The sequence below is a fragment of the Crotalus tigris genome, unplaced genomic scaffold (genome assembly GCF_016545835.1).
Source record: "Crotalus tigris isolate CLP2741 ecotype Arizona unplaced genomic scaffold, ASM1654583v1 scf7180000017855.1216408, whole genome shotgun sequence".
Classification (NCBI taxonomy): Eukaryota; Metazoa; Chordata; class Lepidosauria; order Squamata; family Viperidae; genus Crotalus; species Crotalus tigris.
In genome coordinates this window covers 735,817-759,881 of record NW_024096677.1, presented here as the reverse complement: position 1 = coordinate 759,881, position 24,065 = coordinate 735,817, and the positions used below count along the sequence as shown (strand labels likewise).

Genomic DNA, 24,065 nt, shown 5'->3' with positions numbered 1-24,065 from the left:
TGGATTTAGATTCCATTTGATTAATCGTCTGAAAATTTGAAGCTGTGGTTTTTGGGGATTTGTACATTTATAACTATCATTTTGATTTTTTTTTCAAGGTTACATAATTGAAGATAAGGCTATCACATTTCATGATAAGGAGTTGACATTATTTTTATTTGAATGTGATTTTTCTTGAAATATTAAAACAAAATGCTTTGTATCTGAAAAACTAACCATAGGTATGCATGTTTTCAACCTGCCACATTTGGAAAATTGCTGGTGGACTGCACTAAAAGTTGATACAACTTTGTTCATTTTCATTTGCAAAATATTTTTTTTCAAGCTCTCCTGAAGCTAAGATGGCAATTAGCAGAAATATAACTATATCTCTACTCTTGGTGACCCAAGTGATGCTGTGGCCACCCTCTCGCAGTGCCTGGAGGCTGTGGGAGCCTGGCTGATGGACAACAGGCTTTGATTGAATGCTGGCTAGACTGAATAGCTTTGGATACACAGGGCCCTGGGATCCAGGAGTTTGTTATCTTGTCCCCGGATGGGAAGGCACTGCTCCAGAGAGATCTGGTCCACAACTTGGGGATTCTCAAAGACTCGCGGCTGCTGCTTGAGGAGCAGTTGACAGTTGCAGCTAGGAGAACTTTTGCACAATTTCATGTTGTGTGTCAGTTCAGCCTTTCCTGGATCAGGACTCCCTGTGCTCAGTCATTCAGTCTCTAGTCATCTCACAATTGAACTATTGTAATATGTTCTACATAGGGCTACCCTTGAAGAGCATTCAGAGGCTACAAGTGGTGCAGAGTGCAGCGGCATGGGCAGTTTTGGGGGCCCCAAGAATGGCCCATGTAACACCACTGCTCCGTGAGCTGTATTGGTTGCCAGTCTGCTTCTAGGTGCAATTCAAGGTGTTTAAAAAACCTTCATAGCATGTTATTTGAGGGACCATCTCACCCCACTGAGATTGGCCCATCCTACTCGTGCCGGCAGAGGAGGCATGCTGCGGTCCCATCAGCTCGATTATTGCAGCTGATGGGGTCCAGGAGGAGAGCCTTCTCTACTGTTGCTTCTGCCCTCTGGAACATCTTGCCCCCTGATATGAGGTTGGCCCCAATTATACTATCCTTTTGTAAGGACCTAAAGACCTGGATCTGCCAGTTGACTTGGAGGGACAGCACAATTGAGGTGGTTGATCAAGTAACAACAGATCCCACCTCCCCCCTTCCATCCCTGCCCATGTGTCCTTGATTTTAATCTTGGTTTTAATTTACTCTTGTTTTAATGTGGATGTATTTTTATGCCCACAGTTCTCTTATGGTAAGATAGGTGGCCAATAAATAAATAAAGAATAAAGGAATAGAAGAAAAAGATTAAATTTGCAATTATGTTCTGCTGTATCTGTAATGTAGGCCTAAAAATGAAATACCAAAAATTATTGTTTATATTCATTTCTTGGGTAAGACTATATTTTTCTCCTAAGACTGGACAGTGGCTATCAGTCCTTTTAGAAGACTGTCCTGGTCAACCTATCTTCATTTGGGCTCTTTCTTCCTCATTTACTTGGCTGTTATGAGCAGGCCAAGTTCTTAGTATTTAATGAATGTTTATCTTGACTTAGGTAAGTCTCATTAGGCACATAGCAACACTGGTTCCATGTGCTTTGTAGCTAGAAGTCCATAATCATAGAAGGGTCACTCTGGCTTCCTGCAATCTGCTCTATTTGATTGGGTTCAAAGGGAGGTATAGGAACACACACACACAAACACCCCCCCCCAAAAGCACTCCCTGTGATGGCAAAGTACAATTTTAGTCACATTTTATTTTATAGTTATAGCGTCTGTATGTCCCCTTTATCCTCATAAAAGACCTAAGATTGTGTATTGTCTTGTGAGTTATCATTAAACAAAAACAGAAGTCAATAGAAGAAAATTAGAATTCTTTTCCTTGGCTTGAAAGGCACTAAGAATCATAGAGTTGGAAGGGATTGTCCAAGAGAATGACATTTTCTCTTCTCCAGTCTTCTGGGATTTCTGCCCTTCTGGATTCTCAAAGATTCTCCATCATAATTCCCTTGCTCTCGAATAATTATTCAGAGGATCAAAGTCAAGATAATCTTCTTGCTGTTAATATCAAGGAAGGCTTTTCTACAGACCCTTCAGAGCAGAAGGTGTCAGGTAATGTGAGACAACTCTCATGAAGATAATCTGAGTGATGCCTGGTTATAGTTGGATGATATGGAGCTGTTTATAGGTGCAATTTGCATTTAGATTTATTTAAATTACACAATTGATTACAAATGTACATGATATTTGTTATACTATACCCTTTATTAATATTGTTGAAATGAAGGCCAAATATATGCATGTTGAAATATATTGAACAAGTCAAATGTTTCAATGGAATGCACTTAACATATGAAACTAAGTTCATTCTTCCCATAGCAGTCCCAAAGAGGCCAAACCAGAATGAGACCCTTGTTTTTGTAGTTAATTTCACTTGTGCTTTCATATCTGCTTTTCATCTTAGTAGTGACTTCAGTTAGTCTTCTTTTGACAATGTGTGGACTTTTGGCAGATTTGAGTTCTTTACCCATAAACTTAATAAAGACTTCTTTATCCATAGAATATTTTACATTTTCCTTCCTTTTCTTTCCCAGGTCATTTTTCCCGCTTTCCTATAGATAATGGTTTACTAGATGATGGTCATAGTGACCAAGTTGGTGTATTGAATTCACCTACCTGTTACCCTGCACATCAAAATGGAGAACGGATAGAACATTTCTCTCGAAAGGTGTTTGTTGGTGGTCTTCCTCCAGACATTGATGAAGGTGAATTGCCTGACATGTTATAGGCTATATAGAACCATCTCAATTATTTGTGGAGGCAAAATAAACAATTGAGAAGTCTCACTGAACTCTATGAGATATACTTCTGAATAAATATGCATAGGTTTCAACTGAGAGTTGAGAAAAAAATCAGCTATATGTGATTTAATAAGCTCTGGTAAGTTCTGTGGAAATAAAGATAGAATTGTGCAAGAATGTATGTGATACAATGTTGAGAAAAGTACTCATGTTTTATTTCTGCTATTGGGTGAAGTTTCCAGAATGAAACTTAGTCATTTTAGAAGTTTTGGATAAACTGCTTTTTAGTAGCTCACTCTCAGATTGCTTTTGTGATGAATGGGAGATGATCTAAAATAAGAGATAAATTATCTGAAAAACAAGATATGGTGAAACTTCCCTGTAGACAGAGCACCTCTTGTTAAAGAAAGTGAAAAAAAGAATCTGGAAAGATTGGAGGACCAATCACTGACAATTCATTTGCCAGAAAACTTGGCCATTCTTAACAAGGAATCATACCTTGCCACTATGGGAGAATTGTGGAAGTTAGTGAGTTTCAAAAGATTGGTTATGATTTATTGGTAACCACAATAGCCTTGCTAATATCTTTTGGTAGGAAATAAAACTGAGTAATATATTTCAATGTATAAGTGTGCTACTCCTCTGTCATTTTCATGTTTTGTTACAGTTTTAATAGAATTATTTTTTACAATTGTGCTTTTCTTATGTCTCAAGGAAATAGCTCAGCCAAGAGACCATCTAAACTTTAGAAATAAGATAGTGGTTATCCATCACTTAAGGGTTTCAATCCAGTGCCTGAAAAGGGCTTATATTTGGTTTAAAACAGAATCAATTAATTTTTTTAAAAAAATGTTTATAATAGATTAATATTCTGAATAGCTAGTAGTAATCTATATCTTTTAAGTTAGAGAGGCCCACAGAGTTTAAAAACAAAACCAGATGGAAGCAAGATTGGGGCTATTTCAAATTGGGCTTTTCTCTCTTCAACTTTCTGACTTCCTAGTCACAAGCCTCAACATTTTTGCAGAGAAGACATACTCAAGCCCTACAATATGATGTTTTATGCAGTAGAGCAGAAACCACAAACTGCTGGATTGCCTGCAGATTTCCTGATAGCTTTGGATGATGCTCATATCAAAAGGCTATCACTGAAAAGACTGAATGATATTGAATACCAATCTGAAATCAGCTCAGTCTCTCAGAGGTCTGGAATTTTACTACTGTGTTTCCCCACAAAAAAGACCAGGTCTTATATTAATTTTTGCTCCAAAAGACGCATTAGGGCCTATTTTCCAGGTAGGTCTTATTTTAGGGAAAATACAGCACTAAATGAGTCCATCTGGCTTACAATCTTAACTGGGGCTTATTTTTTGGGTAGGGCTTATAAGCATCCTGAAAAATCATGCTAGGGCTTATTATTGGTTGGGGCTTATTTTGGGGGAAATACGGTAGATCAGCAAATGTCTACTACACTCTCATTTCCTCTATGTTGAAGAAATTGGCTAGGCACAATGTGGTCACATTGGTCTTCTATACAGCAGGTACAGCATCATCCTTATATCCCATTGTATGTGGCCTTGCCACTCTGAGGCAATCAAGACCATTAAATGTGTTTTCCTTTATTGCAATGTCCCAGGATTTTCAAAACAACATTATAATTCCCTTAAACTGAGGAGAATGGATTATTTCTATACTTACTAATTTCTTTCAGACTCAAATTGCGATATCAGCTAGTCACTATAGCAGTTAAAAATAGGTAACAGTGAACTGCAGATTCAACTTGATAATTCAAAGTCCTTGAACCGTTTTCTTTTTCTTTTTTCTTTCTCCTTCTCTTATATAACTCTACATTATTGCATAAATAATAAGTAAGCATTATCAATTATACTAAAAGTATTCTATATAGAATTTTATTATTTATTATTTATTTATTATACTTCTACATTTTATTTATCTAAATGTTTTAATATTATATTATTTTAATACTTATCTAGACTGTCAATAGCATTGTACTTACTAAACAGTTAAGCGTTTCTTTCTATCACATTACATACTTTAAATAAGATTTAGTACTCCAGCTCTTGCTGTTTTTAGTGTATTACTCTTTCTGCTTTCTTTTCTGTAAATTGCACACTTACTTATATCTCATTCTCCTTTACTCCTTAAAATATTATTGTTGAATTATACCTACATCTGGTCAGGAATATTTGCAAAACCCTGTTGTTGTTTTTTGTTTGTTTGTTTTTTTGAGATACCTGGGAAATATTTTATCAGTAGTGTATTTATATGCAGTATATATGTATGTGTGGATATAAATGTAGGTAAATAATATGTTGAAGAATGTATGGAATAGCTGAAGGGAGGCATAATTATGTGATTTTTAGAAAACCTGAGGTAAAAGATAGCTGTGGCTTTTGTGCTCAAGATAGACCTCAGATGATGCATGATCTCTTCTGGGACCATATGAATATCTTGATCAAATCTCCGTATGTACAGATTAGGCCCATAAACCAGAGTTCCCCATCTCTGAATTATAAGAACAAAGTGGCTCAGAAATAGATGTGAAAAAACACTTAAGATAAGAACTGCAAGCCAAAATAATAACAGCATTCCCCCCCCTTCCTCCCTCTCCCCCTCTATTTTAGATGAAATAACTGCCAGCTTCCGAAGATTTGGACCTCTGGTGGTAGACTGGCCTCACAAAGCAGAAAGCAAATCCTACTTTCCATCTAAAGGTATTTTTTTGGAAATTGATTCAGAGTTAGTTCAGATCTTTTTTTCACCACTGTTTTTCTTTGTGCAGGTATATACAAAGACATGCCATGGGGCTACTTCATCTATAACTGCACACCCTAAATCAGGGGTGGTGAACCTATGGCACTAGTTGAAAACAAGGAAAAAATTATTAGAAGATGGCATAGAGCTGGAATGGTGGACATATCTGCAAATATAATCACGATAGAGAAAAGATAAAAAAAGAACCCGGGATAAAATTAGAACACACAGAATTAGATAAAATCTTACTAGGAACAGAAGATAAAACGATAAAAAAGATATATCAATATTTATTAGAACAAGACAATGCTAATTTGGAGCAAAAATGTTGGCTATAGTATCGATTTAGATAATTGGCAATTATTATGGGATAGGAATAGGAGGCTAACGTTAGCCACCAACTATAAAGAAAATCTATGTAAGATGTTCTACAGGTGGCATCTTCCCACCATAAGATTAGCAAAAATGGACAAAAAAATCTCATTGATATGTTGGAAATGTAAAAAATCACCAGGGACCTATTACCACATGTGGTGGGAATGCCCAAAAACTCAAGAATTTTGGCATCTGAAAAAAATTGGTTGGAAGAGATATTATCACAAAAAAATCAAATTAAAACCAGAAACTTTTTTATTAGGGATTACCAAGGAGAAATCCAGCAAAGGATCCTTATATTTAGTACTACATATTCTAACTGCAGCGAGACTAACCTATGCTCAGAAATGGAAGAGAAAAGAAACCCCTACTGAAGAAGAAGTAATAATTAAATCCTATCCTGTGCGGAAATGGATAGATTAACACAGTGGTAGTCAACCTGGTCCCTACCGCCCACTAGTGGGCGTTCCAACTTTTATGGTGGGCGGTAGGGGTTCAATCCGAGCCGTTTAAATTTTCGAATCCTCAGACATGGTATGAAATGTGCTGTCATGGTTCTGACAGATGAAATTCTTCAAAGAACTTTGAGGCATTGTTTACCTTAAAGAATCTTTATGGGAATAGTATATCTTCGGCACTAACATAGTTGAAGCTAAAAACTGGATTCCCCTCCCCTGAGCACATAGTATCTAAGCACAATTCCCTCCTTCAATTAACAGTCATAAATCACATTGTCCAATTAGTTTGAAATGCAGGCTTTTCCTCCTGTTCTGCTACCCACCAATTCTTATCATCTCTTATTTCACACACTAGTACAGTGGTAGTCAACCTGGTCCCTACCGCCCACTAATGGGTGTTCCAGCTTTCATGGTGGGCGGTAGGGGTTCAATCGAGCCGTTTAAATTTTCAGATCCATCGAGCCCTCCGATCGGCTCACAGAGCTTTCCAGCAGGCGCAGGGTGTTAGCCTCAGCTGTGCGACCCCCTGCGGAGCTCTCGGAGGCCAGAGAGCCTCGCCGAAGTGCGCCGTTGTCGCAAGGCTCCCGTTGACTTCCTCGACGATCTGGATCGCAGCAGAGGCTGCGCAACGAGATAAAACCACAAGTGTCTCATTTTCGGCTCTGGAGGGTGGAAATTAAAGACACAACGAACAACAAGCTTCCCCTCAGGGCCCCTCAAGGCTGGGAAGGCCTGGCCGAAATACAAGCGGCCGCTAATTTTGGTGCAGCCACCATTTTGAGAGCCTCACAGAGCCCTCAGTCATAGAGGTTTCAGGCATCTCTGACAAGAACCAGGCTCTCTCTTCATCCTGCTGTGACAGGCACGGATCGGGAGCAAACCAGACTCCACCAGGCATTCCCTCAAGACCAAGATAGAGGCCATGTCTCAAAAAAAGAAATACGCTCGTGGCTATTTGCCAGAGTATCTGAAGATGGGTTTCATAGAATCTGTTGTAAATAAACAACACCCAATGTGTTTATTGTGTCATAAAACATTATCCAATGAGGCAATGAAGCCAAGTCGATTGCGAGAACATCTTTTTACAAAGCATCCAAATGATAAGGACAAGCCCATTGAATATTTTCAGGAAATATATAAAAAATTTCAAAATCGTTCAACAATCGTTGCATCATTTAAGAAACAATATGCAGCGAATGAAGATGGATTAATTTGTGCTTATCGCATTTCACAATTAATTGCAAAAAGTGGTAAAAGCTATAATATTGGAGAAACAGTAATAATACCCTCTATAAAAGAATTTATTTCAACAGTAACGCATCAGGATATACCTGAAAATTTAAAAACGTTGCCCCTAAGCGATAGCACAGTAAAGCGATGAATTGATGAAATGGCAGTTAATGTTGAAAAAAAACTGATAAGTGTTCTCCAAAACACTTCATTTTCTATGCAATTGGAGGAGTCTATCACTGCAGATAATAATGCTTTATTGATGGCATATATACGTTATTTTGACGAAAACAATACATTATGAGAAGAAATGCTATTCACAATAAATCTCATTACAGATACAAGAGGATTGTCTATATTTAATACTGTGAAATCATACTTTACAAAAAATAATATTCCTTTGAATAATATTGTTACATGTGTTACTGATGGAGTACCATCAATGGTAGATTGCTATCGTGGATTTGTTGCTTATTTGAAGGAAAAAGTGCCAAATGTCATTGTGTGGTGCACAGACAACATCTTGTAGGAAAACATCTAAGTACAACTCTCCATTCATCATTAACTATAATAATAAGACTCTTATATGTTGCCAAAGTATTGTGTCTTATTTAGTGACAAACTTGAACTACTTCGTTATAATCTATTGAAGAGAGAATTTCATCAATTTCCTGAATTATCATCTATAAAAGATGATGTAACTCCAGAGGATATTGACAGATTCAGTAGCCACCTCAACAAACTTAAATTGGACATGGAAAAACGATTTGAAGATATTTTGAAATTGAAGGTGTATGACTGAATGAAAAATCCTTTCACCGCAAATATTGACCAGGCTGATATAACTTGCCAAGAAGAACTGTTAGAAATTAGATATGATGACGAAAGTAAACATACATTCGATAGTGGTGGATATGAAAACCTATGGCAAAGTAAAAAAATGCCTGCCTTATATCCAAATATGTGGAAAATGATATTCAGTTTACTGATACCTTTCCCTACCTCATATCTTGTGGAATCAGGCTTTAGTGCTGTTAATCATATTATGACCAAAGAAAGAAACCGCCTGAATATTTCTGAAAGAGGAGACCTTCGTTTGTTCCTTACAAATATTGAGCCAGATATCCAGTATTTAGTTTCGCAGCATCAGCCTCAGGGATCTCATTAAAAATTTAATTAATTAAATGTAATTTTCATCAGACTTGCTGCTTTTACAGTGGGGCAAAAAAGTATTTAGTCAGCCACCAATTGTGCAAGTTCTCCCACTTAAAAAGATGAGAGAGGCCTGTAATTGTCATCATAGGTAGACCTCAACTATGAGAGACAAAACGAGAAAACAAATCCAGACAATCACATTGTCTGATTTGGAAAGAATTTATTTGCAAATTATGGTGGAAAATAAGTGTGTGGTCACCTGTATACAAACAAGCAAGATTTCTGGCTCTCACAAACCTGTAACTTCTTCTTTAAGAGGCTCCTCTGTCCTCCACTCATTACCTGTATTAATGGCACTTGTTTGAACTTGTTATCAGTATAAAAGACACCTGTCCACAACCTCAAACAGTCACACTCCAAACTCCACTATGGTGAAGACCAAAGAGCTGTCGAAGAACACCAGAAACAAATTTGTAGACCTGCACCAGGCTGGGAAGACTGAATCTGCAATAGGCAAGCAGCTTGGTGTGAAGAAATCAACTGTGGGAGCAATAATTAGAAAATGGAAGACATACAAGACCACTGATAATCTCCCTCAATCTGGGGCTCCATGCAAGATCTCACCCAACATGATCACAAGAATGGTGAGCAAAAATCCTAGAACCACATGGGGGGACCTAGTGAATGACCTGCAGAGAGCTGGGACCAGCGTAACAAAAGCAACCATCAGTAACACAGTACGCCGCCAGGGACTCAGATCCTGCAGTGCCAGACATGTCTCCCTGCTTAAGCCAGTACATGTCTGGGCCCGTCTGAAGTTTGCTAGAGAGCATTTGGATGATCCAGAAGAGGATTGGGAGAATGTCATATGGTCAGATGAAACCAAAGTAGAACTGTTTGGTACAAACACAACTCGTTGTGTTTGGTATTTGGTAAGTAATTATTATTATATGCTTTAACTTGCTATAACTCTGCTTTATAAATTTTATAAAGTAAAGTTACTTCCCCACTTTATAAATCACCATTACTGTGGAACCGGTGGGCGGTTAGAAAATTTTACTACTAACAGAGATACAAAAGTGGGCGGTAGGTATAAAAAGGTTGACTACCCCTGGATTAACATTAGAGCTTTAAAAAACCGAAACAGACTATTTTGAAATTTGGAATGGAGTATATAACTGGCTAGAGTCATGGAGGAATGCTGGGACGAATGTTGATTAATAAGTTGATAGTTTAGAAATTTTTATACTAGTATTCTTTATAAGATAGAATTGAAAGTTATTTAACCACAATGTATATGATTGAAAGAACGCTTACTAGAAAGTTCATAGATCCTATATGCATATTTTGTAAAGAATTTTTTTTTCATAAGGTAATACTAATAGTATTGTTTAAACCAGGGAAGTTGTATTATGTCCACTGTGTCTTTTTTGTTTTTAATTGTATATTCAATAAAATTAAAAAAAAAGAATGTAATGCAACAAAGTTTGTTCAATTATCTGTACTGTATTCTATGAAAAGTTATAGCCAAATAACCAGAAAAAGGAAGTACAACTTGCTTAGGTTGATATCAGGTAGCTTTCCTTCATCTGATTGTAGCCAATGAGCATGAGAGAGCCACTCAGGTGTCATCTTGTTTTGGCAATGAGCCAATCAGATCACAATAGAATTCAGTTATTGATGTCATGTATTGAAGCTGAGAGGAGGACATTTGTCAATGTGTTATTTGATCGCTATCAAGTTGGTTGAGTTTTTTTGTGTTCTTTCATTTATCGAGCTTGTAAAATGTAATAAAATTAAAGTAATGGTGCAAAAAGTTGACTGGTTGCCCAAAAAGCAATGTAAAATAGTATTATTAAGTGAACAAGGCTACAGTTATAAAGAAATTAGAAAAAAAATTGGTGGAAACTTAACCAAAGGTGGCATTTCTACTGTACACTTTTCCCAAAAGGTTTCCACAATTTTGGCCACTACTGTACCTGAGACCGGGGTTTTTTTCTCCACTTGACTGTTCAACTTGATGCAGAATAGGAAGGATCCGCAGCAAAAAGCCGAGGAGAGAGGAGAAAATCCTTAAGTGGGATGGCAGGGAGGGGGGGGGGGTTCTCTGCTCTCCAAGGCTTTTCACTGCCAGATTGTTCTACTTCATGCAGAATGGGAAGGATCCACATTCTGCAGCAAGTAAACTTTAAAGAAAGTTTAAAAATGTGGTAGAGAAAATCCTGCCCCTTACTTGTATATACAACACACACAACGAGACATTAAACATGTAATAGATGAGTTTTATTTTAATCAGAATCTTCATTCTGCCTTGAAATAAAATAAAAGGGGCAGCTATATCAAGAGGTTCAGCAACATTCCCCAGAACTACTAGGCATTAGCATCCCCCCACCCCACTATTTTTGTGTCAGCTCTTGGAACAAGTGTTAGGCATGATGACAACCACTGGGCAGAAAGGGTAACTTAGTTGAAGATGGGAACCACATCAGCTGTTTTCCAATCCTGTGGTAGTTCCCCGGTGCTCCAGGATTTTTGAAAGATATGGTACAATGGTTCTGAAATAACATCTGCCAGCTCCTTCAGAACTCTGGGATGTAATCCATCAGATCCCGGTGTTCTCCAGCACTGGAGATGGATAATCCACCAATGGGTTGAGACTGTATTCCTGCCCAATTAGATCAGTCAGCCAAAGTTGCCACGCCCGTCCTGGACCACGAGATCCCAGTCTTGACTGATCTCGCCCACTGGTCAGACGTTGCAAACTTGGCTCAGGCAAGTACAATCTCCATTGGTGGATTATTCCGCAAACAATTAGGCAAATTTATTCTTTAATTCAACTTAAATTAATTCCTTAATTCAATTTAATTTGAATTAAATTATTCAAATTTAAAATTAGAAAATTTCTTTTTTGGTGAATTTTTTCCCAGTAGCTGTGCATTGGGGGGGAGAAAAGATCGGATTACTAATTAATCCAGACTGTTTAGCAAAGACTAAGAAGTATTCTCCCACTGAGAACATCAATCTAGGTAAGGAAGGTGATCCTTCCTACCCCCCACTCCCCCTCACCCCCTCCTTCTCCTCATTCCAGCTGGGGAAAACCAAGCCGGCAGCTAAAAAAAAAAAACTAGTTTAGCCAGGTGGGGAGCGTGAGCGGAGCCTGCGGCTGCAGCTCTGCTGAAGATATAGTTCCCTCGTTTAATTCCCTTGGGCAGCACCAGGCCCATAAGGCTTCAGACTAGCGGGCCGGAAGAGGGGCGGGGGACACGCGCGGGGGGAGGCAATCTCTGGAATTCATGCGTTCAGGCGCTAATCTTACGATTACAGGAGCCGGGAGCGCAGCCCGATCATTCTTTTCGGACCTCCATTTCAAATTTCGCGCGGATCCTTTGTTAGGCTCCACGTGCCTCAGGCAAGAAGAAGGATCACTGCGCATGCGCGGCAGCTATCTTTGCGCACGTGCGGTAGTAACCCTCTTCACCACTGAACAGGGGAGTCACTGCGCATGCGTGGAAGCCATTTCCTGCGCATGCGCGGTCTTATCTCCTCTATCGGACCTTCACAGTGACCCAAGCGACCTGAATAATGTTTAAATAAATAAATAAATAAATAAATATAAATAAATAAATAATTTTAAAAAACAGGCCTAGCTAAGGAGAACATTGTGAATGACGAAAGGGGTAAGCCCCTTCCTAGAGAGAGGGTGAATACTCGCCTTTAGGATAAGAAGAGACCCTTTTTCAGAGAGTCCACAAGGGTACGAATATTGATCTTCACCTTAGTGATCTCCATTTTTTCCAGGACTTGGTGTCCCTTGCTTCCAAGTATCCACTATTTGATTGGCTCCATCCGGATTCCAGGCTCCCCCAGTAGTATGCCTGTCCTTATCTGGATAACAACCACTGGGATTCCAGACGCCCCCTATCGTGTGTCTGTCCTTATCCACAGCATTCCAAGCCGGATTCCAGGCACCTCCATTAGTGTGTCTGTCCTTATCCGTGCACAGCCATTGTTAGTATCTGGGCGCAGAGGCTGTACCTGGGTTCCAGGCGCCCCCAGTAGTGCGTCTGTCCTTACTCAGTGTGTATTCTCTCCTAATACCAGGATCCCCCTACTGTGGTCCTGTGCTATTGGAAAATGGAGGAGGCCATCATTCCCTCGACGAGCCTTGCCATCCACATCAGGCCTATCTGGCCCGGAAGGCAGCGACAAGGCAGCGGCTACTAAGGCCAGATCTGCCAAAAAATCTTCCAGAAAGACGGACAAACAGGCAAGCAGGATACACCAGGCCCTAGAAAACGAGTTCGCCAGGGCGCAGAAAAGGGCCAGGTTGGAAAAAACTCAGAATGGGGGCCTAGCTCCTGAATTATCCCTGGGAGCCTCATCTTCTCCATTGGGGGTATGGTTGACGGGGGAATCCTTCTCAGTCCCCCGCGCAATGCGGGATAGGTGAGTTCTCTTCCTTCTCCCAATCTTCCTCACCATGGGTGTCTCAGGGGCCTACCGAGGCCACATTCACACCCATGGCAGCAGGACCACAACCTAGCGAGGTGCCTCCGCTACCGTCGGAGGATCGCCTGGCAGCCCTGATCACACAGGCTGTAGACCGAGCCCTTGAACCTCTGGCTCCCAGGCCAGGAATGTCCAGGCCGAAGACTGGCCACCAGCAGGAAACAGGGACACTGCAATGTCCATCCTCTCCATCCGAATCATCTCTTTCTGAGGATTCTTACCTTGACCAACCAGGTACAGAGCAAACAGTCCAAATGTCCGAAGACGAGGACGCCCCACCTGAGGTGCCGTCGTTCAGTGGTCTCTTTAACCCCTCTCTCTTTGTTACCCTACTACGTAAGGCTGAATCCACGGCTCATCTCGGACAGGGAACTCCATCAGAAGCTGTTCTTCCTGACGCGGAGGCCAATCCGAGGTTCGTGGAACCGGTAATGACTCAACATCGCATCCCCTGCCCCGCCTTGTTCCTGAACGCGGTCAGAAAACAATGGTCCTCTCCAGCTTCCCTTTCTCTTCCAGGTAATACTGACAAGAGGTTGTATAATGTAGCCAAGGAACTGGAGGAGGCGTTGGAGGTGCCCATGGAAGATGAGCCCTTAGGGCCCTTAGTATCGTATACTGCCATATCTGGTGACTTCTCCGAGGCCCTTAAGGCCAAGGACTGCAAATGCGAGTCCACCTACGGGAGAACACATCAAGCAGCGGCATGGGCTACCAGGGCTCCTCTTTCTTCAGCAGGGCCACACTCTGTTGGCTCCGGCAACTACAGAACTGGGTACCAGCAGAGGACGCAGCAGGAACTCAGTAAGATGGTAGCGGCCACGGAGTACGCGGCAGAGCAACACTCCAAGTGGCCAGATTCTCGGCCAGGACCATCGCCTCCAGCATCACGGGCCAGCGCATGCTTTGGCTAAAACATTGGCAAGCCGATGCCAAATCCAAATGGAAGCTGGCATCCGCCCCATACCAGGGAGGCAAACTATTTGGGAATGTGCTGACACCTTACCTAACAGAGAACAAGGACAAGTGCAAGGTCCTTAATCACATCCTCAAGAGACAGGAAAGACGCCCTGGTCACTATTCAAGGAGGCAGTGCTTTCATGCAGGGGCAAGGTTTGGCTACTCTCAGTCATCTCAGCCCTTTCAAGCCAGACAGGATAGACAGGAGAGACAAACAGAGAGACAAAATTCAAGACCCAGGCAGCAAGCACAAGGCAAGCGGCCCTTTCGCGGGAATAACTGCCCATTCCGCCACTCCAGATGACTCCTCATCAGTCCTCCTCATAGGGGGCAGACTCATCCTGTTTGCCCACCAGTGGGAAGCAACCACCACAGACGCATGGGTGATAAACACCATCCATCATAGCCTATCCCTAGAGATCCTCTCCAACCCCCCAAATCGGTTCCGTTCTTGCCCATACCCCCAGAACCAAACAAAGAAAAGACTCATGAACAAAGCCGTTCAACATTTACTAAGCATTCGAGCCATAGAACTGGTGCCACCGGACCAGAGAGGACAGGGTTTTTACTCCATACTCTTCACCGTCCCAAAACCATCAGGGGGATGGAGAGCTATTCTAGATCTCAAAGGTCTAAATTTCCATCTGGCATATCGCAAATTCAAAATGCAAACACTACGCTCCATATTGGGAAGCGTAAGGAAAGGGGACCTCCTGACGTCTGTCGACCTCACGGAGGCGTACCTACACATTCCTATCTCTCTGGCCCATCGCCGTTTTCTATGGTTTGAATACGGGGGAAGTCACTTTCAATACAGGGCACTCCCATTCGGCCTGTCATCGGCTCCCAGGGTGTTCACCAAGATCCTGGCGGTCCTGGCAGCTCATTTGAGGACGATACCAGTCAGAGTCCAATGTTACCTGGACGACATAGTGATCCAGTCGTCGTCCACCCGGTCCGCCCTGGTGGACCTCGAACTAGTGGTAAGACTACTCAACGATCACGGGTTCTCGGTGAACTTCCCCAAGAGTCACTTGGTCCCCACAACAAGAATACTACATTTAGGGGCCATCATAGACACGGTGGAGTGCTGAGTGTACCTTTCCCAGGAACGCTGGAACAGCATAAGGGAGTCAGTGCTCCAATTACACCGGTGCCAATCTACAACGCTAGTCAGTCTTTCCAAATTGCTAGGGAAGATGATCTCGGCCATAGAAATCGTGCCACGGTCCAGACTTCACTCACGGGAACTGCAATGGTTCATGCTCCCATTCCAGAGACAGAACATCAGTGCATCCCAGCAAAGGGTAAGGCTGCCACAACAGGTAAGATACTCCCTCGCGTGGTGGCTGTCCCCAACCATGCTCAGAGGCTCATACTTCAGAGAACCGAACAGGTTAGTTCTCACGACTGATGCAAGCATGTTCGGTTGGGGAGCTCACCTCCAGACAAGGTGGGCGCAGGGCCGTTGGTCCACATCGGACCTTCGACACAGCATAAACTGGCTCGAACTATGAGCCATTCACCTAGCCCTACGGCACTTTCATAGCTTGCTGGCACGGCGTCACATACTAGTCCTCACGGACAACGTGGCAGCCAAAGCCCACATAAATCGCCAAGAGGGCACTCGCTCCTGCTCCCAATGGTCCGAGTCTCTCCTGCTAGGAGCCTGGACGGAACAGAACCTGGCTTCAATCAGGGCCGATCATATATCAGGGGAAACAAACACTCAGGCAGACCTACTGAGCAGGACAACAGTAGATCATTCAGAATGGTGCCTCCATACGAGGGTCTTCAAGGAAATCTATCACCGTTTCAGTCGACCTCAGATAGACCTCTTCGCATCTCAGTCCAATGCCCAGTTGGATCGATTCTTCTTCCAATTTCCGTCCGAGGGAGCGGAACAGACAGATGCGCTCCGGAGCCCATGGCCTCAGGGGCTACTTTATGCCTTTCCCCCTCTGCCTCTTCTCCTGGCCGTAATATGCAAACTCCTTCAGGAACGAGCCAAGGTGCTCTTGGTGGCCCCATACTGGCCAAGGAGACCTTGGTTCGCCAACCTGAGAAGCCTATCCCTAACGGATCCTTGGCAGATCCCCCCGGACAGGGTCTCACTCAGTCAAGGGGTGATTCTACACCCGGACCCGCAGTGGTTACAACTAGCCGTCTGGCACTTGAACGCTCGATCTTAGCAAGGGGACTTTGTTCGCAAGGGGTCATCAGAGTAATTCAGGCTTCTCGATGCCCTTCCACGAACCGCATTTACGAGGCTACGTGGAAGAATTTTCAGTCATGGTGCTCTGGCCAGCACCTGAACATCGGGGAACTTACGGTTCCCAACATTTTTGTTAAGTGGCCTGGAAAGGGGTCTGGCTCCAAACACATTTTGCAGACAAATCGCTGCCCTTTCCACGATTCTATCGTGCAACTCCGGGGAGTCTCTGGGTCATCATCCTTTACTCCGTTCATTCCTTAAAGGGGCAGCGAACATCAGGCCATCCACCGTACACAGGTATCCTTCGTGGGATCTATCACGGGTCCTATGGGCACTTACCAGGGCACCGTTTGAACCATAGAAAAATGTGACATCTGCTACCTAACCCACAAGGTAGCATTGTTGGTAGCCATTACATCAGCTCGTCATATCTCCAAGTTAGCCGCGCTCTCGGTAAGGAACGATCTGTGTTGCTTCTACAGGGATCGAGTAGTCCTGCGACTAGATCCCACTTTCATTCCAAAGGTCAATTCCTTATTTCACAGGTCACAGGAGATAGTCCTACCGGATTTTTGCCCAAATCCAACACACGACCGGGAACGTCAATGGCATACATTGGACGTCCGTAGGGCTCTGAGGTACTACATTTCACGGACAGCGGAATTCCGCAGTTCAGAGGCTCTCTTCATATCCTTCCACCCTCTTCCAGGGGTCGGAAAGTCTCCTCTTCCACTATTGGAAGGTGGATCAGAGTATGCATCGCCGGGGCATATTAGACGGAGGCCTTACCGATCCCCAGTTGGATCACAGCACACTCTACAAGGAGTGCAGCCACTTTGGCGGCATGGGCCACCCAAGCCTCCATTGAGGAAGTATGTAGAGCGGCCACTTGGGCCTCTCCTTCCCAGTTCATCCAGCACTATAGGATCGATAGGTTTTCCTCTGCAGAGGCCTCCTTTGGTAGGAGGGTTCTGCAGCAGGTTTTAGACCAAAGTTCCACACAGGACCAGGCTATTTCCCACCCTCAGGGGCAATAAGCTTTGGTATGTACCATTGGTGAATTATCCATCTACAGTGCTGGAGAAGGGGCGTTGTCTTACCTGAACGCCTTTTCTCAGCACAGAGATGGAGAATCCACTCCCATCCTTATAGGTCACGTAGGTCTAGGGTTAGTTGGTTTTTTTGTGAGCCACAACGTCTTGCTGTCAGTCAGTGGCTTCGCTCGTGTCAAGACTGGGATCTCGTGGTCCAGGACGGGCGTAGCAACTTTGGCTGACTGATCTGATTGGGCAGGAATACAGTCTCAATCCATTGGTGGATTCTCCATCTCCGTGCTGAGAAAAGGCGTTCAGGTAAAACAACGCCCCATTTATATTCATCAAGGTCAGACAAATGTTCTCTTACCATTTTCTTGCTTGTTTTAATTTTTGTTTTTAGTCTGTTTTTTACAGTTATGTTTTCGGTAGGTTGGGTTATAGTTTCTTTTTGCATGAAGAATGAATTGCATCCAAAGAATGAGTTTAGCAGCTCTGTTTTCTCTTTACAGCTTGTTACTTCCTTGCCATCTTCTCTCTTTAGTGTACTGACAGTTTCCTTGACCTGTTATTTATATGTTAAACTTTTTTTGTTACCTCTGACTTTTTTGCATGTCTTTGATCATTCTGAATCTTTGTGTCATGGTTCTGATAGGTGAAACCCATCAAAAGAACTCTGAGGCAAAATTCTTCCTTATTTGGGAAACAAAGTATCGGCACTACATAGTTGAACCAAAAAACTAAATTCCCTTCCCCCAGATACAAAGTAACAAAGTACAACTCCCACCCCCAATTAACTGTTATAAATCACATTTCCCAATTAGCTTAAAATGCGGGCTTTCTGCTCAGCTCCACAGCCTGCCAAAACATTATCAACTTGTCCTTGGATTCCCACAGCAGTATTATTATTATGGCTAGCTGAGCTTACATTCCAACCCCTCCTCTGCTGCACCTAATTTCTAAAGTAAGAAAAAGCATGTTAAAAGAGTAGAGAAAATGGCTGCATTTTCATCAGTTGTCTGAGTGGGAACATCCAACGTTAGCAGAGTTGACATCCAGCCTCCCTTACAAAAATGATAAATCCTGCAATTCAAAGAAAATCATAGGTTAGGAGTTGCCCCTTGGTTTATTAGGGTGTTTTTCATAGAATCTATTAATGAGCCTATCGGCTTTTACATTACTAGATTTTACCCATGTGGCTTCAGATAATGGACATCCTTTCCACTGCACTAAGTACTGTAACTTTCCCTTAAAAAGTCTAGAGTCAAGAATACTGTTCACTTCATAATGAGTCTGTCCAGCTACCATGAGAGGCCCAGGTGTCTTCTTAGGGGGAGGTCATAAGGTGGAACCCTGAAAAAGTTTCAATAGTGTACAATGGAACACAGGGTGGACTTTCCCTAGGAGTCTGGGAAGCTTTAATTCTACCGTGACTGGGTTAATGATTCTTACTATGGGGGAGGGACCCAGGTATTTTGGTCCTAACTTCTTACTAGGCAGCTTAAGTCGTAGATATTTTGTGGATAAATAGACTTTTCCCCCAACTTGGAATGATCTTTGGGGAGCCCTTTTTTATCGGCTTGCTTTTTATACATTTCAGAGGCCTTTTTTAGAGCGATTTTTTTCCATACCTCCTCCCTCCCCCTCACCCACTGGTCAAGCGTTTGGGAAGTAGAGGGCCCCTGATGATATTCGTGTTGAACTCTTTTCCTGTGGCAACTTTATTTTTTTTATTTTTATTTTTAACCAACAAGACAGAACAAAGCAACACATAACACACATACACACACAATATATACCTCCTTTTTTTACAGCAATTACGTAACGGTAATCTAATATTTACATTTCCCCCTTATTCTTCTTTAAATATTTGTCCTTATAGCCCCATTATTTTTTATTTACATTTTTCTTCCTTCATGTGTACACATATTTTCACTTTTGACCTTTCCATATTTATTCTCCTCTATTATTTCTAGTCTCCAACCAGACATACACCTTGTTCCATACTATATAATACTCTGTGTCTTCCTTTTCTTTTATCTCTTTTGTTAATTTGTCCATCTCAGCACAGTCCAGGATTTTTCTTATTACTTCTTCCTCTGATGGTATATTCTAATTTTTCCAGCACTGTGCATATGCTATTCTTGCCTGTGGCAACTTTAAAAGGCATAAACCCAGTGCTGCTGTAGACAGAGTTATTGTAAGCCACCTCTGCGAAAGGGAGGAGGTCAGTCCAGTTCGTTTGCATCTGAGATACTGCTCCACCATTGAGTTCGCTGATTCAGCTGCCCCATTTGTAGATGGGTGAAAAGCCGATGATAGCCATTGCAACAAGCCAGTTAACTTGAGGAAACCTCTACAGAACTTGGCTGTAAATTGCACCCCTCGGTCTGAGATTATTCACTTTGGCGCACCGTGCAGGCTATGGATGTGTTTTAAAAACATCTTGGTTAATCTTTCAGCTGATGGGAGTCCTTGGCAGGCGATGAAATGAGCTTGTTTTTAAAATAGGTCTATCATAGTCCGAATCACCATATTCCTCCTACTTTCAGGTAATTCTACTATAAAATCCATAGCAATTTCTTCCCATGGTTGGGAAGGGTTCGCAACTGGTTTAATAGTCCAGGGTTTTTCCAGGAATTCTTTTCATGGTGGCACATACAGTACAGCTCTTGACATAGTTCTCTATGTCCCATTTTAAACCCGGCCACCAAAATTGTCGATGAACCAGATGCAGTGTTTTTAAATATCCAAAGTGTCCAGCTTGTTTCACATCATGATTGTGCCGAAGAGGGTTAAGGCGGAAGGTTTCAGGCAGATACCACTTCCCCCTTTGTAAGCCAAGCAATCCCTGCATGACAAGGAGGTTTAATTTTCCTTGAACCATTGATCGTTCCTGTTTTATTTTCCTCATCCCAGGGTCATCAGGGTTTGGGACTTTCAACTAACCTCTTCACACTGGCTCTTGTATTGAGGTAATCTGGGTAAAGCGTCAGTTAAAAAGTTTTTCCTCCCAGTATGTATTTCAGGAAGTTAAATCGGTTAAAGTATTGCACCCACCGTACTTGTTTCGGGGACAGTTTGCGGGGAGTTTTCAGTGCCTCTAGGGTTTTGTGATCAGTCCATACCTCGAAAGGCACCTTGCTCCCCTCTAGGCAGTGCCACCAGTGTAATAGAGCCCAGCGGATTGCGAAGGCTTCCTTCTCCCACACTGCCCACCTTCTCTTGCAATTGGTGAACTTTTTCGATGTGTAGGCACAGGGCTGTAGGACTCCATCGTGGTTGTTTTGCAATAGTACAGCTCCGACGGCCACATTGCTGGCATCAGCTTGAATTCAAAGGGTTTTCCTGGAGAAGGATGCTTTAGGACTGGTTCAACCACAAATAGTCTTTTTAAATTCTCAAAAGCAGTTTGACAGTTCATAGTCCATCCTAGTGGCCGGCTTCTCTCCCCCCCCCCCTTTGCCGGTTTTCAATACGTCCGTGAGGGGTAAAGCAATTTTGGCAAAGGAGTGGATGAATTGACAGTAAAAGTTGATGAATCCCAGAAAGCTCTGAAACTGTTTGCGAGTCTTTGGGGGTTGCTATTCGATTATGGCTTTCACTTTAGCAGGGTCCATTTCAATGCCCTCACTGGAATTCTGTAGCCAAGATAATAATCTAGTCGGGTCTGATGGAACTAACACTTTGATAGTTTAACATATAGTTTGGCATTCAACAATTTCTTTAACACTTTTCGCACTCATTTTACGTGGTCAGCCATATTCGTGCTGTATATCAGGATATCAAAAAGATACACTAAAACTCCTTTGTATAAATGATCATGTAGTACCTGGTTGATCAGCTGCATGAAGACAGCTGGAGTCCCCTGGAGTCCAAATGGCATGACTTTAAATTGATAGCCCCCCATGGGACAGTTAAAAGCAGTTTTCCATTCATCTCCTTCTTTTATTCTTACTCGATAATATGCCTCTTTCAGGTCCAATTTAGTGAAGACATTCCCCTTCACCAGGTGGGTTAGGGGGTACTTATTCTCTACGCTCACAGCATTTAATCCTTTATAGTCTACTCAGAGACGAAATGACCAGTCTTTTTTCTCTTTAAATAACACCAGAGCTCCCACGTGAGATTTGGCCCATTCAATAAATCATCTCGCTAGGTTCTTGTTCATATACTGCTGCATTTCCTCCATTTCGAGGGAGGTCATGGCATACATCCTCAGCTGTGGGAGTTTAGCTCCTGATAACAGTTCATTGCAGCAATCATTGGGCCAGTGGGGAGGTAGAGTGTCACATTCTTTCTCACTAAACACCTTCGCTAGGTCCCAGTATTTGCTGGGAATAAGTGGCTTGCCTGGTTAAGGCAGGATGGCTATCTTTGCTAGCTCAGTGGTCGACCTAAACTCTCCAGTAACATTAAGGGGGAGCTTGGGCCCTATAGGTAGTCTCACAGTCCTCATCCCCTCACACCAAATAAATGGTTTCCATTTGTCCAATCAGGCTAGCTCTAGAATCACAGCCTCAGTCATCTTCGGAGTCACCATGAAGTGAATGAACTCCCAGTGTTCACCTATTTCTAAGCGTATTGGCTCAGTCTATTGTGTGACCAAAGTTCCTCCCATTAAAGAGCCATCAGCTTGCTCAAATCTCACAGGTTTGGAGAGCAACTTTGCTCATATGCCCAGTTTGAGGGCAAGTGGCAAGTAATAATACACTGGGAGCACCCCGACTCCACTAGCACTTTCAAATCTACTTGTGCACCTGTCTTGGGGACTATGTGTTTGGCTACAAGAGAAAAAGGTGAAATGGGTCAACTCACCATCAGGTCATTCTCCCCCTCGTCATCGCTGTCGTAGGAAGGCAGAGCAGTGGTGGGTCCAGCTTGGGCCTCAGCACTCTCCTGCATGGGCGATGTAACCTGGGCAATGGATTCTTGCGTGATCCAGTTTGACTTCTCTTTTGCTGGCTGTTGGACTTGTTTCTTCCTCACTGGTGGTCCCGATCTGCTCTGCTGTTTGGGGTATGGGACCGGGCAGCTTGCCGCTCATTGTCCTTGTTGCCCACATCTGAAGCATTTGATTGGTGGACCTCCACGGCGGCGATGGCTGGAGGATGGGGATGGTCATCTGGTCTGTTCCGGCTTCTGCCTGGCTTCCTGCGGTGGTGGCTTCTTATAATGAGCTATCTGAACATCAAATCTTACTACTGCCTGGTACCACTCTTGCAATAGGTTGGGGACAGCTCAAAAATCACAGGCTTGGAAAAGGTAATCGTCTAGTCCCTCCTTGAAGTGGTGCACTAAGGACTGTTCAGGCCACCTTTCTATTCAACCTGCTATCTTACGAAATTCTCGTACGTATTCCAGAGCAGGTCTGCTGAGAGCAGGTCTGCCGTCTTATTTTATCTTATGTATTTGTGTCTCCGCTTTAAGATTTATGGATGGGTCCTTGAACCTGGTTCTTTGTTCAAGGAGGAAGAGGTGGAGGTTCCACAACTCAGGCACCTGCTCATTGTACAAATTGTTTAGCCACTCAGATGCTTTCTTTCCAAATTGGCTGCGAACACATCGACCATAGCAGCTGGATTTGGGTAGAAATTGGCATTGCTATTCACGTGGGAACGCACTTGATTTAGGAAGAAGATAAGCTTCTCCAGGTCACTGTCAAACGTCACTCTGAGGGGTGGCGTCATCATGAGTCGCTGTTCCCCCCAGTGTGGCTACATTCCCAGGGTTGCTGGACTTCCTTGTTGTGGCTGTTGCACCCCAGCAGAAGCTGACCTCCCTGACCTGGTGGCTGCAGAATCCCCAGTTGCTGCAGGTCCCCCAGTGGTTGCTGCACATTCAGGGGCTGTTGCCAGCCTCACTGCTGCTGCACTCCCAATGGCTGCTGACCTCCTGGTGGCGGCTGTGGCATCCCTAGTTGCTGCAGGCCCCCCAGCAGTTGCTGCAGATTAAGACGTTGCTGCCAGCCCCACTGTTGCTGTGCTCCTGTCGGTGGCTGCAGCATCCTCAGTTGATGGAGGCTTTCCAAAGGTTGCTGCACATTCAGAGGCTAGTACCAGCTCCACTGCTGTGGCACCTCCACCTGCTGCTGACCTCCCAGTGGCAGTGGCTGCGGCATCCCCAATGGTTGCAGGGACCCCAACAGCTTTGGCGCTCTCATCTGTTGCTGCCCAGCTAACAGATTGTGCAGCTGTTGCATTATGTCATTTTGAACGCTCACATCTGAATCTTCCCCCTGCGTAGGCTTTGGGCTTGCGTGGTGCCAATGGAGAAACTCTGGGCTGTGTGACCAATAGTAGCAATGGTCAGGGCTTTCAAAGTACCTGTGGTGATCTGGGCTTCTAGAGGACCGATGATGTCTCAGGCCACTGTGTTCAAAAGGTGGCGAGGACCGTCCCCCCTTGCAGGGCTGGAGGTTAATGTTGGCGGCTTCGAAGATGGGGAAGCTGCTTTTGCTCTATAGACAGGGCTGGTGCTTCTTTTAGGCACGGATT

The 24,065-nt window shown here is 43.2% G+C and overlaps 1 protein-coding gene across 2 annotated transcripts in view; it reads left to right on the top strand.

The window, feature by feature from the left end:
- CPEB2 (cytoplasmic polyadenylation element binding protein 2) overlaps positions 1 to 24,065 on the top strand; it is a 227,180-nt gene that overhangs the window by 146,275 nt on the left and 56,840 nt on the right. Inside the window, exons 6-7 of one of the 2 annotated variants that reach the window (XM_039343494.1) lie at positions 2,651 to 2,821; positions 5,503 to 5,592. In XM_039343494.1, coding sequence (XP_039199428.1) covers positions 2,651 to 2,821; positions 5,503 to 5,592 — 261 coding nt within the window. Of the gene's footprint in view, positions 1 to 2,650; positions 2,822 to 5,502; positions 6,636 to 24,065 lie in introns of those variants that run through there. The other variant, XM_039343493.1, reaches the window with a different exon arrangement.